At 40.8% G+C, this 18,239-nt stretch overlaps 1 protein-coding gene across 3 annotated transcripts in view; it reads right to left on the bottom strand.

Moving 5' to 3' along the window:
• Positions 1–4,805: 4,805 nt before the first annotated feature.
• Positions 4,806–18,239, bottom strand: part of PAG1 (phosphoprotein membrane anchor with glycosphingolipid microdomains 1) — a 141,950-nt gene continuing 128,516 nt past the window's right edge. For all 3 annotated transcript variants that reach the window (XM_024731345.1, XM_024731355.1, XM_024731336.1), the window contains 2 exons: positions 17,866–17,925; positions 4,806–13,263 (listed from right to left, as the gene is read on the bottom strand). In XM_024731345.1, coding sequence (XP_024587113.1) covers positions 12,892–13,263; positions 17,866–17,925 — 432 coding nt within the window. In that variant the 3' untranslated portion in view covers positions 4,806–12,891. The remainder of the gene's footprint in view (positions 13,264–17,865; positions 17,926–18,239) is intronic.

The following is an 18,239-nucleotide window of genomic DNA, read 5'->3' as shown; positions in this document are numbered from 1 at the left end:
TTTTTTTTTTTTTTTTTTGCGGTACACGGGCCTGTCCCTGTTGTGGCCTCTCCCATTGCGGAGCACAGGTTCCGGACGCGCAGGCTCAGCGGCCATGGCTCACGGGCCCAGCCGCTCCTCGGCATGTGGGATCTTCCCGGATCGGGGCACGAACCTGTGTCCCCTGCATCGGCAGGCGGACTCTCAAACACTGCGCCACCAGGGAAGCCCATCAAAGCAATATTATTGATTAATTATGAAACCAATAATATGAAACCAAAATATTTACCAATAGGTAAATATTAAAACAAATAGGTAAATATTACACTACTAGTTGTGGAAATGGAGATGTGGGTATTCAAAGCTCAAACTGAAATCATTATTTATCCCCCTTCAAATCCTCTCCTTCTGTATTTAGTGCATTAATATTACCATCATCTATCCAAAAACCCAAGAGTTTTCTTCTATGCCCCCAATCCCCTAGACCTATCAATCACCAGATCCCTTCTGTTTTACTACCTATTTATGTCTAGAATTAGCATCTTTGTTTTCCCTATTCCTTCTGCTCTGGTCAAGCCCTCATCTTGTCCAAACTGGTCTCAGCATCCTCTAGTACAAACTCCAAGTACCTCAGACTGAAGCCTCTCGGCTCCTTGCCATTGTATCTGCAAATGTTACCTACGTCACTCACAAGGTTGAGAGCTCAAGGGGATATGGAGAAGTCTGTCTGATTCACATTTGTATTGCCAGCACCTAGCATAGAGCCTGGACAATGGCCCACACAAGCCTCCACCCATCCATCATCCATCCTTGCAATGCATGTTTACTGAGCTCCCCCCACTGTGTGTACACTACTCGTGGGGGAATGAGAATATGGCAGCGAACAAAACAGCAAACAACACATGCTGTCCTTACATATGTTGTGTCTTACACCGATGCATATATGTAAACCTTTACAAAGAAATTTTGTAAAGTTATAGAGTCAAACATATCAGTGTCCTTTAAAAGGTATTATTATTTGTGCTTTTTCTGGACAGTTGACCCTTGAACAACACGGGTTTGAACTGCGTGGGTCCACTTACGTGCAGATTTTTTTCAGTAAATAGGTACTACAGTCCTATGTGATCCACAATTGGTTGAATCTGAGGACATGGAATCGCAGATGGAGAGGGCTGACTATAAATATATACATACTCAGATTTTCGACTGTGTGGGAGTCATCACCCCTCACTCCCCGCATTGTTCAAGGGTCAGCTGCTTAAGAAATCCTTTGGTTCTAAACGATAATAAAAGATCTCCCATAGAACAATTATGATTAAGAACTCAGGCCTGCAGTGAAACTGAGTTCAAATCTTATCTTTGCCATTAAAAGCTGGGTCATTTAGTCAACAATTCTGGGCTTCAGCTTGGTGATTCGTACAGAAAAAAGTATTTAAGGGTATTTAAGTCACTGCAGTTGTTTTGGAGATCCAGTGAGCTAATACAACTAAATACATATAGAATTGAGTCTGAGAAACTGCACGTTTGTATTGTTATAGGCTATTATTTTATTATGTTTGTTCTTTATGATTGCCTCTCTAATTCATATGAAATTTATTTTCATTTACGGTATAAACTGAGAGTCCCATTTTATGTTATTCTTCATATGGAAAACCAGTTGTCCCCAAATTTTTGTTTATACTCTTTCAATGCTTTCTCTTTGCTCCAAGAATCACAGGGCAATTCCGTATCTTAATCTACTCAGCTGCATGGGCTCTCACCCCACCTTTTCAGACTTCCCTTTTTACGACTCTCCACTGCTGTGCTATAGCCACCCTAGCCTCCTTTGTGGTCCTGGAACATACCAGCCTCTTTTCCTCCCCAGGGCCTTTGCACTTGCTATTTTCTTTTCCTGGAATGTTTTTCTTCCCAAATTTTGTATGGCTCCTCTCGGTCATTCAGGTCTTCCCTGTTCACTTAAGATAAAACATGTCATCCCTTCCCACTCCCCCCACCACTCCCCCCCAAACCACTACTTTCTCTCTGTTTCATTTTATTTACTTCGTTGCATCTTATTTATTTCATTCACCACATTTATGATCTGGAATTTGTTTTGATAAATCATTCTTTTCTTCCTTCACTGGAACATAAGCTTCATTGGAACAGTAATTCTTATCTGTTTTATGTACTATGGTAGCCTCAGAATCTAGAATAGTGCCTAGGAAATAGTAGGTACTTAATAATTACCTTACCAGGAAGTCTCTCCTTTTCTCCCTACCAAAACAGGCCAGCGTTTTAGAAGGATAATCCTGGTGACACTATGGAAGCTGGTTTGTCCCATGCCTGGAACGCTCTCTTTCTGGCTTATCCTTTCAGTCTCACCTTAACTATAAACTGTTCACAGAGGCCTTTCTGGACCCTGGTATCTAACATGGATCTCCAGAGACTTGCTGCAACCAGCTGAGATACTGAGATAGTGAACACCCTGAGAATTTAAATGTGCATGTCAGGCATTTAAAGGTAAGCCCTGGGGCTGTCAGAAGGTGAGCTCGATGAGGCAGGAGTTTGTCTTTCTTCTATGCTGCTTCTCAGGGCCTGGCACTTAGTAAGTGCTCAGTAAAAATTTATGGACTGAATCAATAAGTGGTTTTTCTGTGGTTTCCTTTGTTTTCCTGTTATCTTGTTTCTCTACTTTGATGTTGCAATTAGTATTATTTTTTTTATTTTGGACTTGAGCATTTAAAGCTGTTTGCTTTGAATGCCTTTTCTGTTTTAGAAGACAACTCTGCCAGGTTGTGGTGCTGTTTATCTACAAGTCAGATGTTTCCCCTCCTCCGCTGGCCATCAGTTTTGGAGCTGGTTTCACTTAGAGGACATCCCTACCTTGTCACTCTGCCATCTCTTCAGAAATTCACAGTCACAGAGAGGCTTTTGGGAGGAGAAGAGCTCAAGTATAAAATCCTAAGAGTTCATAAACACTAGTCTAAGAGAGGCTCATAGGATTATGGATGATAGAGAGGTATGAGAATTCAAATCAGATCAGACACTTATTTAATGCTTGCTGTGTGCAGGAAACTGTGGTGTATGCCACGGGGAACACTTAGAAGTTAAACCGTGCCTCAAAGGGCAAGGAGTGGAGCTGGGAAAGATGCTCTCTGCTCCAGAATGATCACATTTGAGATGACATCAGGACACACAGATGGAGAAATCTTGGAAACAGATGTGATGCCTGGTAAACAGTTGGCTCTGGAGCCCTCAAGGTCCAGCCTTGAGATTTTAAGAATCATCTTAGATGAGAGCAAATATTCAGAATGGTGATTTTAAGGGACAGTAATGTCCTGTGTCATTAAAAAAATTAAAAACAATCACAGAGCAGTTTCACAGAGGTAGAAAGGTAGACCAATGAACGATTTTTAACAATAGCAAACAAGGGTGGAGTATGTCTGGCTCAACTTAACTAGGGCCTCAGAATTTTCCAGTCGCCCTCATGAACACACGTCCTAGAATTGGCAGCCCACCTCCGGCAGGACTGCCAAAACTACTCCATTCCGTAAGTGACTGAAAATCGACCAAACTGCTAAGCCCCAGAAAGTCAGTTTCCCCAGGTAGCCCAGGTGGGAAACCTGATTCTGTGATCCAAAGACTCAGGACAAACTTTTAACTGAGAGCCTCAGCACACAGAATGGAGTTGGGCCGGACAGCTCTGGGAAAGGAGAGGAAATTCCCCCACGTGGTGAGAAATGAAGGAGGAGTTTGAAACGGAGATGGTCTGGCTCTTCCTGCTTTTTCCTCGAGGTTGCCATCGTTACTTTGCATCACGTGCGAGAAAGCAAAGCCCCAGGGTGAGCTCAGACTCAGACATGGTGCATGGATTTGCAATGTTCACCATGAGAGTCAAGGGTGCGTTAAGGGTGATTTGGGCCCAAGACTGTGACAGGCAGCAAACTCCTTAAACCGTCGATAGTCTAGGAGTTAAGTGAGGATAGTAACTTACTGTACAGGGAGGCATTGGTTCCTTAGAAATTAGCAGGTCAGTCCAGGGCAAATTTGGAACAGGGTAAGTACTTATAACTGCACAGATGCGAAGGGGCCAAAGAAGGGAGCATGGGAAAGGCCCGGGGGTGGGGTGGGTGGGTGTCAGGTCCGGGGGGTCTTATAAGAGGAAATTTGTGGGTTTGGGGGTATCCTGGAGTTGAGGGGCACAAACACAAATGATACAGGAGCATGCCAAAGAGAGCCCTCCCTCGCTTCACCTTTTGGCCTCCAGGTCTGTCTTTGGTGATTAGGAAAGGGGCAACCAGGGTCAGATGCTGACCAAAGCCATTTGCTCTGAGACCTCCTGCTGGGTTACACCCCTTTCTGCCCTCAAGCAGGTGGGCTCTCCTCATGGCCTGGGGCATTATTTGCTCTCAGCTTGCATTTCTTCACAGGAATGGCTGGCCCTGTGGGTAGATGTCACCAACATTTTCCCAGGCTTGTGAAAAGGGTCTGTTAGCATTTACAGAGCATTTAGCATCTTCCAGTGCCATGCTCTGTCCCTCATTGGGGATGACCAAGACGACCTTGTTAGTGGTTCTATACTACGATCCCTCACTTCTTAGGTGAAAACAGGGGCACAGAGAAGTCTCACAGCTTCCTCAAAGTCACCACGGGGCTGGGACTCAAACTCCGGTCCTTTTCTGCAGAGTCTGTGACTCTAATCACTCCACTGCACAGTCTGCTCATCAGGCACGACCTCCTTGCCAGGTGGTGAGTTGGTTGTTAAAACCCTCAAACCCTGGTGATGCCCTAAGGGCATGTAAATGAGCCATTCTTGATCTTCCCAAAGTAAATGAATGTTAACAAGCTTTTATGTAAAACTGAACTTTATTGCAATTAAAAAAGAACAAAGACAAGTTGATATGTGCCTTTAATTACAATGCACCTGCTATTTACATGTAATTATACTTTTACATACAGCTTGAGTAAGGTTCATTACATGTAAACTATAAGATAGGACAAGTTGAACTCCAGCCTTTTGGGAACATACAGCGTAGAAATACTATGGGCAAAAATACACAGAAAACAAATATCCATTTCAGTTCCTTAGGTACCATTACTGGATAAATGATCAAGATCTGGCCACAGAAGAGAATTGTAAATATGCATCAAGTTGAAACTTATTCTTAACGTGACTAACAGTATTGCTATTATTTAAACCCTAAACATAATTAATAATTGGATCATTAAAAACAACGCAATTTCAACTTATATAGCACCTTTCTTACAGAATTCAAAGCATTTGTATTTATATTATCTCATTTGTCCCCATAACATCCCTATGAGGTAGGCAATGGTTGGTATCATTATCCCCATTTTGTATATGGAGAAACTGAGGCACAGAGTAGTTAATCATTTGCTCAAGGTCACACAGTAAAGTCAGTGCTGGAACGGGGACCACAGAGCCATGAGTTGATCTCCAAAACCAATGCTTCTCTTTAAACTAAATTGTCCCCTCTGAGAATTTAATTCAATACTTCAATTCATTTTTCCAAGACATAAAAACGTGCATTTTTTTCTCCCATAAAAATTGTTGAAATACTATAGGCAAGAAACAAACACTCTGGGGCAGAGGTTAGACTGCTACTATGTTCTTCTAGAAAGAGTTTATGGAAGTCTCTTGTTGGTTTTGTTTTTTCATTACTAGGAGTTTCTTTCCCCAGTTTTTAAAAAAGTTAGAATGAAATATATTTGAAAGAATGCACCTAGTTACCTACAAATTATAGCTTTGGTAGCCATATTCTGCCATGCACAAACCAGGTTTATTCCTGAGTTTACAAAGAAAAAAATACCTAAACAATAATTCAAGTCTTTGAGATATTCTTTCTCAATCTTATATACATTTACGGTGTGCTTCTCAAGAGACTCAGAGTGGTAGGCAGGGCATTGGAATAAAATATCTTCCAGAGTCACACACACAGGGGCAGGAAGTCTCTCCCACATCACTTAGTTCAAATTTTACTTCTAATTCCTGCCCTACCCACCCCCTGAGAATCAAATATGTAGTTGGTACTCAGAAAAAAAAAAAAGAAAAAATTTTAAAAAGGGTCAAAAATCTGAGGCATACAGGACTCTTTCAAACGCCTGTTGACGTGGATGTAAAATTCAACTTTCCCAACACGTTCCGCGAGCTTCTCCCTGAGAGCAAAGCACTGCTGATGGTGCCACCAAATCTCCAGGACATCAGGAGGCAGCCGTGGAGTAGCCCACAGGAGTTAAGTTTCGAGCACGGCTCCAGGAAAAACAGAGAAGCTTATATTTAAAAAGATGAATGCGAAAAAAGCAAAGCACACTTACTGGATAGGTCATGATCATCCTGTCAGGTTCATCTATGGGTTTGACGTTAAAAATACATAAAAACTTGTCAAAGGAATGTTCAAAGACCGACTCAGGCCTTTGGTTCTAGTCTCTTCGCCTAGGGAAAGGCACTGCTGTCTGTCAGGGAAGCCTTTGCTACCTAAATGAGGAGCTAAAATTACATTTCTTTTTCTCCTTAAGCTTAAAAAAGGAAAAGGAAAGAGTTTGTTTACATTCATTGTTTCCCACTTGTTGAGTTAAAAAAACAAAATAAAACCAGACCTTGCAACAAGTCGGTTCTGAAATGCAGGCTCCAGGGGACAAGACTGGTCTCTCTGTTTTAGCCTTAACTGTCCTGTGAAGGGTGCCTAACTGATATACTAGATAGGCCTTTAAGAATTAAATGTATAATGAGAATGAATGTATCTGTTCTGTTAATTTGGAAAAAAATATTACACTCTAGAATACCCATTCAAATAAGCTATGATGAGAGTGAAGGTTAAAAGAATCAAAACTAAACACATTCTAGATCCTCAGGTGTGCAGAACGTGAGGCCCTCGGCCACTGGATCACCTAACATCACCAAACATCAGGGATTTTGCCTATAAATGGCCAAGCTATGTTCAACATCTGGTAACTCCAGAGTCAGATGCTTGAACGTTCTCATTTCCTTGAGACCTGGAGAGGAGCTCAAACTAGTTATAACTCACATAACTCATAAGCACTGTTTCTCAGGGGATGGGGTGCAATAGCTACATGGCTAAGAAATGTTACACATAAGTTACTCTGGAAGTGATTAATTCTTACAGGAAAGAGTTTTTTTGGTTTTTTTTTTTTCCCTCTCAAAATAATCAGTGCCCTTCTACTTTATGGGCAGCTATGGGTCTGCTGTTCCAGGGATTTCCCTCCAATCTCAATACCTTGTAGGGGACCTGTGAGCTTACCTGGTTAGAGCACAGTGCTCATTTTTCTGCATTTATGAGTCTGAGTCCTCAACAGAATTTTTAAAAAGTTCTTCTCCATGGATCCTTAGTGCCAACCATTCTCACGAAAGATGTGGGCAAGAGTATACATGGTTTAGCAAAGTTCATGGCAAATAACACCCAGCATCTGCTTCCCCAGGTGGATCTGTGCCTTATCGAGATAGCCCAAACGTGAGCTGGGCAGAGCTGTCTTCGTGCCAGGAGGTGCTGGGGAACGGTTTCCATGCTGCCAGGCCGGGTCTGTGATACTGAAGATTGCAATTGGTATTAGAAAAGAGAGAATGGAATGGACTGGGAGTAGCAGACACAGAGGGGCCGGGGTGGTGCTATGCAAGGTGACAGAAGGTTTAAACACTCGCAATATTGAAAACAACTTTCCCACTCTTCTGTGAATTGGACAATTTGACCATTACACAGACCTTTTTGAGACAATGAGTCACAATGATGCTAACTGTCATGAATTACTTTTGAGTAACAGGAGTACTTTGAAAATGACTGGGACCACCTAACAGATAATATGTCACTTTTTTTGGAAACTATTTTTGTGAGGAAAAAAATGCACGCACAGTGAAATGCAAATTCCTATTTGTTTAGTTATATTTCAAACTCCCCCTGAAAACATGAGGCGTGTTAATACAATGCAATATTTAAGAGGTAATGACATTAAACTATTTTACTGTTGCCAATTTAATATACAGAAGTCTGAGGAATGACAATTACCAACCTTTACAATCCATTACACAAGGTGATCTGAGACAGAGCACAATACATTTTTAAAAAACACCCATAGTATATAAGTGGCGAGCAAAGAAAAGTCAAATCTAACTGCATTAAGATAAATTGAATGCTTTTTAAAAAATTGCCTTTTTTAAGCAAAAATTGTATTTCTCATTTCATCTGGCATTAAGAAAAATCTGAACTACTATTTCCTAGTTAAATAAAAGAAGAACCTGGAAAAACAATGAAATACTTTATAAATATCAGAGACTGGATGTAAATAAAACTTTAAAATGAGCAGTAGGAAAAAAAAAACCCCTTTATGAATGTTTGTTCTCTTCCGGACCATGATTTTATTTAATTTACTATGGTGATTCCAGATGAAGACTCTAATTTAACACAGTTTCTGGATTGATCTCTTCTAGTCAAACACTTTCTAAGTGTATACAACTCATCTAATGATACTGTCAGGAATAATGTATTTAAGAAAAGGTACAACACAGAGCAAGAAAATACTACTACAGGACAAGAAATTTAGACTTCACTGCAAATAAAGCCATATTTGATATTATAGACACATGTTCCTACTTTCACATCAGTCACTTATTAACACTAAACATTACACTTTAACTTTTCCCAGTTACACAGTACAATAAGCCTGCCAAGATTTCCAGGAAATAACCATGGGTACCTACTGTGCTTCCCGCAGCCAAAGCTAAGCTAGCTGGGTACCAGAAATCAACACTTTCAGAAGAATAGCATCACTAGAACACATGGACTCATGGCAACTATTACAAGGAGCATTTACAAAATCCTAAGTCAGTCTTGAACTGAGGCTCTGGGATTCTAGCCATGTTACATCACCATCTCAGAGTAGCTCTTCTGCACAGCATCCTCCACACCACTGCCTGTTGATTCTGTGCTAAAATCTCATGGTTTTTGAAGACAGTGAAATAAAATGCCCTCATGTAATAACGGGTCCCTGCTTCTTCCCCCCGGTGGGCAGGTTACCTGGCCATGGCGCCATCCTGGCTCACGGGGCTCTTGTTGCCTTCGGCCAAATCTGTCCTCAAACGCCTGTCTGAAGAGGACACCTATTTTCATTCCCTTTTGTCAGGTTGAATATGTAGGGAGTTGCATGAATAAAACTATTTAAACGTACCACTGTTTTTCAGCTAAGAGAATGACGGACCTAATTTAAAATCTGAATTCATTAACTAGAAAAATTCAATGAGGGCAACTTAAGATGGTTTTCCTGTAATTACAAATGAAAATTATTGGAGAACTGTTTCTTCTATTCTGCTTTTATGACAATAGTCATTACACTAGTAGAATAAACACTCAAAATAAATGACAGGATGTATCCTAATTAATTAAGCACCAGAGCGACTTTATATATATACGTGTGTATATATGGATGTGTGTATCATATATATACAACATATATATATATATATATATTTTTATATAGTTACTGGTAAAAGTAAGTAAATGCTCTAATTCGAAAAATGAAAATCAAATATGAGAAACAGATCTAGTGACATGCTGAGGTTAAATTTCAGCTCTTTGTGTCTACTTATTGTTAATTTAGCACTCAATTAGAATTAACTCTTGGATTTTAAGGGCAGAGAAATGAGTAATTAGCCTTTTTCCCACAAAGAGTGGTACCCTCAAAAGCTTTAATAGCCCTAATGATGTAATTTAATGCAGGGCAAGAAAAAAAAATTTGTGGCAAACATATTTGCAAAAATTACTTTCTTCTAGAATTTAAAATTTCCTCAAACATTTCATATAAAACAGGTTACATACACTTCCCTGCTGACAATATTTGAGAAATAGTAAAAGCAGGACAAAAAAATTCTTCAAAACTTTCAAAATATCTGAATAAAAACAAAGATCCTACTTTTAGGCAAGATAGGTTTATAATTCTGATTTATAAGACAAAAAAAAATTCCTAAACATATTTTTATCTTTTTGTATAAATTTCACCTACCTAGGTTATTATAGTTGAATGCATACATAATATGGGTGTCAACATTTTAAAGATATAGTAAACTCTTTTTTTTTATAATATCCTTTCATATATTTAAACTATGTAGCATTTAATTCAGGATGAAATGTTTTTTAAAAGAAGCCATAGGCTTCCAACTCAAAGATTCTAGCACAAACTTTCAACAAATAAAGTAAAAAGTGATGAAGTTTATGAAATACTGTACTTTAGGGTCCAAACAGTGATGCTACATCAATAAATATACTTAAGTTACCCAGTGTTCTAAAGAGCAGAGCCATCTCCTGAAGTTTATTCTGCTTCTCCCTCCCCCCCCCACCGACACTCATGGACTGTGCTATCACTTATTCTTTTAGGATTTGTTCTGGAGGGCCTTAGAGTTCCTTTCAATACTTTACATCACAACTTATTCTTAGCACAGGTTTTCAAGTCAAGAGAGATATTTCATTGCATACTTTATGGCCATAAGGCATAGCCTTGGTTTTGAAACTTCTGGGGGAACTCTGAAAATGAAATTTCAAGATGATATGACTATTTATAAAGAGCTTCTCTACCTAGAAATGGTTTTACCCTTTAGAGATCATACCCTGGCAATAAGTAAGACATCATGAATTACAACTTTTGAGCACTCAGGGGCTCATAAGGGACAAGCCTGCAGCATGCACAATGCTAGGTTTGCAGTGTGACACGGCTGTCGCCAGGTACAAAACAACCCCACAGAGTCAAGATTGTCGGGTCAAACTCATTCATACTAAGCAATGAGACTCACTGGGCGAACCAGTGCTTACAAAGGATGTGAATTCAGAGAGCATGGGGCCTTGCACCTTCCTGATAAACTTCTCCCTAATCCAAGGTTATTCCGCCATGAACTTTTGATCAATGATGGTTGTGCTTATACACATGAAGTCTTCATGGGAGAGACCAGGCTGACTGAAAAATAACGACAACCAACCAATTTACCCCAACCGAGTTACTTTACAATTTCAGAAACATATTACAGAGCAGTCACAAAATCACGCCATGAATGCAAGGAATGGAAAAAAACATGCCCGGGAGCTGGTCCCTACAATTTTCAAGATGCTTCATCCTCCCAATTGCATTCTTTATCATAATGAGTGAAAACAGCAAGATTATTCAATCTGAAAAGTCACAGATGTCACAGCAGTACAGAATAATTGCCTCTTTTTATTTTTCTTTAGCAGTGCAGGAAAAGCTCCTTTTCTGTAGCCCACACTGCATAATAGCACTTCAACCAGGTTCATTTTAAAATGAAAAGTGAACAAGCTTCCCAATGTTGGCCTTATAAAATCTAGAGAGATGATTAAATTCAAACCAGGCTGAGCTCTCAATCTGAGTTATTTCAGCAACTGATTTTTGTAAAATGAAGGGAAAAAAAAGTCCCAATAGGCAATTTACATTTGCAAGCACCAGGCTGCAGAATTCATCACCTTTTTCTTAAAAAAGTAGCTAAAACTTAATGAAATTATAATACCTTCTCGAGGTTAATTGTTCACAGTCATCCCTAGTCATACCTTGTTCCTCCTTCCATTTTTAGCATGTCAAATATTTCAGTACTTCCCACCACAAACCATTGAAAATGATCATTTATGTTTATTCCACTTATTTCTCCAGTGAGCCGGATGATTTGACCAGGAGCTCCAAGTACCATTTGAAAAGTCAAGTCTTTAAAAACCTTCAGTGTTTTCAACACTTGGTTAGAAAAAAGGTTAACAGCTACTCATAATTATCCAGCTTATGTACTTTATGGTGTCTTTTCAAGATGAGAATACAAATCATTGTACATCAAATCAAAATAGTTAATATACATTTTATCTGGCACTTTCTAGAAATTAGGCATTAAACATAAAATACCTTATAAATTTATATAACAAAAATAAATGTCTATATTTTAATCTCAGATTACCTTAGGGGAGCAGTTCATGTATGAAATCCCGCACGGCTGGTGTGGCAGCGGGGGTCATCAGAAATACACATTCAAGTTCACAGCCCTTGGGAAATGGAAGCCGTGGCTGCCATCCAAACATGTGGTCTGTGTGCCAACATAGAGATTAAGGCTCTCTGTTTTGGAGGAATGAGCTCTGGGCTAAAAGAAGTATGGAAGTACCACGATATTCACTGAAGGCTCTGAAGAGTTTCAAATACTGGGGAAAAAACCATTTTGACTATAAAAATAAAATAAAGCATCTAACAATGACTTCAAGTACTTTGGGAGAGGCTGCTGACATGGACTGCCCGAATCAGAAGGAATGAAGAGCTAAGAAGCTCAAGGGGCATCTCCAGTCCTATCCACTGGCCGGTCCCGGTTCCCAGGGGCAGCTGCTTGAAGAGGACTGGGGAGCGGTAGGGAAGCAGCAACCACAATTTCTTACCATCGAAAAACACCCACATTGAAGGCAAAGGCCAGGCTGGTGGGAGAATATCCTTGGAATGAACCATTATAAATCGGAAGATTTCAAGGGGAAAAAAGCCATTCATTTTACAGTTAGTAGCAGGCAGCAGAAAGGGGAGAGAGGGAGAGAAACCCGCCCCTGGGAGTGGCAGTGTTTCAGGCAGGTGAGCGGTGGTTTCGGATGAGTGCTTTTCTTTCTTACTGTGTGGCTTTCTTCACAAAGAGGGTGAGACCACTGACAGCTGGGATCCTTCCAGAGGGTGTGGGTACATGAGGGAGGTGTGCTTGGGTGTGCCTGTGCCCTGGCAGTAGGGTGTGTACCTCACCGTTCTCCAAACTGAGAAGCGGTTTCGGCATCTCCAGTCATCTTCCTTTTCCGAAAGCAGCATATGCAGTGTGGCTGACACTGCTTCTTGTGTTCTGCAACAGCACTGGCCCTGCCGGCTGGTCCTATGCTAGCTGGGTTGTCTTCCGGGCTGCTAGAGCCTGGTGATGTCTCGGCATTGCTGCAGGTCCCCGATGCTCTCGTAGTCATTCTCCTTTGGGAAAAGGCCGTGGTGGCTGTTGGTCTCCGGGGCAGCCTTCTCTTCCTCTCTGTTCAGAGTCTGTATTGCTTCGTAATCTGGTTCGGGCTCCTCGCCGCTGGGCCTCCCTGCTGCTGCAAGGGTGCTGACGCTGTTGGGAATTTTCTCCAAGTCTTTAAGAGTAGCATAGAGATCGTTACAGGAAGAGGGCGACCTCGGAGCGGCTCCTTGGATGGAGGTATAGGTGGACTCTGGTGCTTTAAGTGACTGTCCTGATTTGTTCCCTGGCTGTCCTTTTTTATGTACTGATGAATACATTGCCGAGATCTAGAAAACAAAGGGTGAAGTGAATAAACCAGCTTCAAGCTTGATTTCTCCCTCCCCCTTTTTAGTGATAAGCTAGATTTTTAGGACTACGTGTGTGTGTGTGTGTGTGTGTGTGTGTGTGTGTGTGTGTGTCCCTTTAAGACTTTATTGAGATATTACTGACACACAACACATATAAGTTTAGGGTCGGAATAGGATGATTTGATACACATGTTGTGACATGATTACCACGACAAGGTTAGTTAACAACTCCATTACCGTAATTGCCATTTTTTTGGTGTGTAGTGATAACATTTAAGTGCTATTCTCTTAACAACTTTCAAGTATATAATACAGTATTGTTAATTCTAGTCGCCATGCTGTACATTATATTCCCAGAACTTATTACAGATGGAAGTCTGACCCTTTGACTAACATCTCCCCATTTCCCCCAGTCCCCAGCCTGTGGCAACCACCATTCTACTCTATGTCTATGAGTCTGGCCTTTTTAGATTCCACATATATGTGAGAACATACATTATTTGTCTTTCTCTGTCTGACTTATTTGACTTAGCATAACGCCCTCCGAGTCCATCTATGTTGATACAAATGGCAGGATTTTCTTCTTCTTTACAGCTGAATACTATTCCATTACGTACGTACGTACGTGTGTGTGTATGTGTGTGTGTGTATAAAATTACATTTTCTTTATCCGTTCATCCATTGACGGACACGTGGGTTGCTTCCATGACTTGGCTATCGTGAATAATGCTGCAATAAACATGGGTGTACAGATATCTCTTCAAGACAGTGGTTTCACTTCCTTTGACTGTATACCCAGAAATGGGTTCTTCATTATCTGTACTAATCCTGGAGTACGTAACTCCAGGACAATTACGTGTGTCATCTACGACTCTGTAAGTAGCATAATTCTATGAAAACCAGGTCCTCTCTGGGTCTCATCAGGGGTTTGAGGAGAGCAGGTGGGGTGGGCAGCTCAAGACCCCCAGGACCTGACTACAGATCAGGTTTTATTTGGTTTCTTTATCAGAATGATATTTCACCTGCAAAAAGGTTTGACTGCTTTACAAAAAAGGGTAAAAAATAAAAAGCATTAGACCAGTGATTCTCAAAAGAGTGCGATTCAAACCAGCAGCAGCAGGATCTGGACAGTTATTGGAAAGGCAAACTCTGGGGCACCAACCCCAGAACCACTGAGTCACAAACTCTGGTCAGGGGCGGTCCCAGATGGGCTGATTCTGATGTCCACTAAAGTGTGAGGACCACTGAACTAGACTGTTTGATCCACTCTTCCTGCACCACAGAGATCTGAAGAGTAGCTCCTGGATTCTGGTTGGTCATATACCTATATCTGTCAGAGTATCATTTTCCACTTTTTTTTTTTTACTTCACAGCATACTATTGGTTAAATATACATTTACAGACGGGGCTACATTTTCTTCAGTGGGAAAACTCATTCTTATTTGAAACCAGCCAACTCAGAAATAAAACTAGGAGACAATCAACTTATGGGATGCTCTTTCCTATGGGAAGAACAGCCTATTTTCCAAGCACACCTATTCAGTCTCACTAATGTACCTCATGTAGCCACACATATCAGGAGAGATTTCATTTTCTTTGATAGGAAAATGGATGATAGAGTAAATGGACTGATGAGGAGATTTGGGAGGTATTGTTTTATTGTTAGAAATCATGTTTGGAAATAGGTAAGAATATCCTTCATTACCTGTATTTATCTTTGTCACAGCGATTGATTTATTCAAACACCCAGGAAATAAATGAACATACTTCCTGACAGATGCTTGGCTTTGCAAGTACAGGGAGAGATGTCCTGTTCTCACACATCTCACATACTGTGCAGGAAGCTTCCAGCTGGCCTCCAAAGCTTCTTAAGACACGCCTGCCGCATGTTAACTGGTCATTTGCATGAGGACTTTTCACTACAGGCTGATGGCTCAGATTTGCCAGGCCTTGACAAGCCAAAGGTTTTGAGTCAGAGAAATAATCTCTGGGAAACTCTTGCCCTGTTGATCTGACCATTTTCAGGACTGTTAAACTAACATTCTCACCTTAGAGATTTTAGTGAAAGTACTACTCTCAAAATGAAGAATTAGAATTTCTTTCCATTTAGAAAGAATTAAAAAAAAATCCTCTGCTTTTCATAGGGAGGTGCAAACATATGGAACTTTTTATTTATAAGGCGGTCCAAGCCAAAAATGTGGACAGATTATAAAGGGGTAAGTCGTGGATGACAGTGATGAAGGGAACCAGCATCCTAGATATTTATTCCTCACCTTCAGGGGTAACATCAGGAGGACAAACACACCTTTACCTGTGAGAGTAATGAGAGTTGACCCCTCACCACCATTTCTGTTTCTCTTCCCTACTTTCTTCCCCATGGTCCCTGCCAACTCTTTGTAAGTACTTGGGTCTTCTTGGGCCTTATAGTCTTTTTTTTGATTATAGGCTCTTTCATTAACTTACAACTTAATATTATCTCTGAGCATGAACCAAATGTGCAGAGGTTGTCATTTGAAATTTGAACCCTTATCAACGTTTCTCAAGTCTTCTAATATTCCTTTTGAATATTTGTCTCCTATGACTATTATTTTTATTTTGTATATAAATAAAAGGTTTCTCTTCAAGCCCCCTTGCTATTTAGCTTTGCAATTTTTCTCTTTAAAATCTTTCATCATTATTATTCGGTCTGTAAATTGTTATTATGTTCTCATAAATTACTCCATTTTCCCCATTTCTCTCCTTTTTCTATTCAACCCTTCCCCCATCATTCTGTTAAATTGGGATAATAGTACTTAAAATTCAGGTCTCAGTTTCAGTCTGGACTGTCTAACATTATATTACATGAATATAAAAATAAATGATTTCCATATTTATTTTTTCTAAATCTTCTTCCTAAAATGAATATACAGGAATCACAGTTCCTTATTCTATGTTAAACATTCATCAGTATAACCCGGTCCTATTTTCAAAAACCACAAACACAGGTAAGATAAGAAGAAAAGTAACTTAAAATTTTACTGCCTCAATTTATTTTAAAGGATTAGTTTCCAGATCTTTTATATTCTATTTTCTTTCCCCCCTTGTTTTTTTGGCCACACGGCTTGTGGGATCTTAGTTCCCTGATCAGGGATTGAACCTGCACCTTCGGCAGTGAAAGCACAGAGTCCTAACCACTGGACCACCAGGGAATTCCCATATTTCTTATACCAAATGGGATGGCTCCGGGACAGTGAAAAACGCTGGTGGAGGTAAAGGAGCTGCCACAGGCCCTAGTAGGAGGGTCCTGCCTTAGTCTCATGAAGGGAGGAGGGCCCAGTGGAGATAGAGAGGGGTTGGGGGGTGCTTGGAAGTTACTTTGGAGGTGGAACTGAAGGGACTTGTTCCTGACTGCCTCTGAGGACAGTGAGGAAAATGGGGTGTTAAGGATAACCCCAGGGTTTTGGCTTGTGCAACCAGGTGGATAGATGGCAGGTCCCTTCCATGGAGCAGGAAACATGGAGGGGGTTGGGCAACATCACCTAAGGAAAGCACTTCTGCTCCTTCAACTTTCAATGTGGGATTGTAATCTAGCTTCATATTTTAATACTCAGAGTCCTATATGGGAGGTGATGTACCAGCATATGTACATTACTTTTGTACATGTACAAAATTTACTAAGCTAGGCATTCCAGAAAGAGGCTATATGTAGCTAGATAAATTAAGGTGTTCAGCTCTGAGTCTAGCTTGACATAATAACACAATAAATAGTGGCTTTTACAATTTTAATGCTCACTGAAAGTTTAACCAGTGAATCTTCAGCCCTGGTGCTTGGGAGAATATATCATCCTTTCTTGCTGGTGGCCATGTCTGACTCTACTTCCAAGCTGGACGTGTACTTCCTGAAGTTCCCTGCTCTCAGCCTCCGAAATTCCTAAGCCCTTCTCCCTCTGTCTCCCAGCCTGGAGCAAATTCTCTACACCCACCTGCTCCAATTTCCTGTATTTTCCAACCCACTATTAACTTCCTTCTAAAGGGGACTTTCTGACTGATTAAAGCTCCCACACTTATCATTTCTCTCTTCTCATTCCTCTTTTCTCCCCTCCCCTTTCTATTCTTCTCTGCTCCTTCTTCCCTACTGAGTTTTCTTTACTTAGCTGACCTGTTCATCTTGTCCTCTTTCTTGTCTTACCATCTGCCATTCACTCCCTCTGAGCCATTATAAAGCCAACATCCGCAAACCCTGATCTCCAACCATATGCTTAAGAGTGTACTTTAGCTTTCTCAGATGAAGGGTAACATGACAGTGCATTTACTCAAGGAAGGAGGTGCTATTCTCTATTACATGAGCTTTCTGGTTATTTAAAAACTAACAGGGCTTCCCTGGTGGCGCAGTGGTTGAGAGTCCGCCTGCCGATGCAGGGGACACGGGTTCGTGCCCCGGTCCGGGAGGATCCCACATGCCGCGGAGCGGCTGGGCCCGTGAGCCATGGCCGCTGAGCCTGCGCGTCCGGAGCCTGTGCTCCGCAACGGGAGAGGCCACAACAGTGAGAGGCCCGCGTACCGCAGAAAAAAAAAATAATAATAAAAACTAACAAAACTCACCTCTTCTTCTGTGAGAGTTGGGTCTTCTTCCCGGGACTTGTATGACAACGAACTAAATCTCTGTTAGAAGAAACATGAACCAAGAGAAAGGAGTTTGAAGTCAATAATCGAACCTTTCTCGTGCATATGCTTTGATCCATCTATCTACAAAAATGTTTCCAAATGCTATCTGGAGAAGAAATTATTTTCTATAAAGAAATTATATAAAGCACCAGAGGAATAAACACGTAAAAAGTATGTTTTTGCATACCCAGTAGTATTACACTTAGAGAAACTTCTTCTGATTGTGTATTTGAATCTGTAGGTACAAATAAAACGAACAGTTACGTAGACTACTGTTTCAATTCCTAATTGTCACTGAAGGATTGATCATC

The sequence above is a fragment of the Neophocaena asiaeorientalis genome, unplaced genomic scaffold, assembly GCF_003031525.2.
Source record: "Neophocaena asiaeorientalis asiaeorientalis breed wild unplaced genomic scaffold, Neophocaena_asiaeorientalis_V1.1 scaffold371, whole genome shotgun sequence".
Taxonomy (NCBI): domain Eukaryota; kingdom Metazoa; phylum Chordata; class Mammalia; order Artiodactyla; family Phocoenidae; genus Neophocaena; species Neophocaena asiaeorientalis.
The sequence above is the reverse complement of the archived record's forward strand: the minus strand, read 5'-3'. Positions and strand labels throughout refer to the sequence as shown.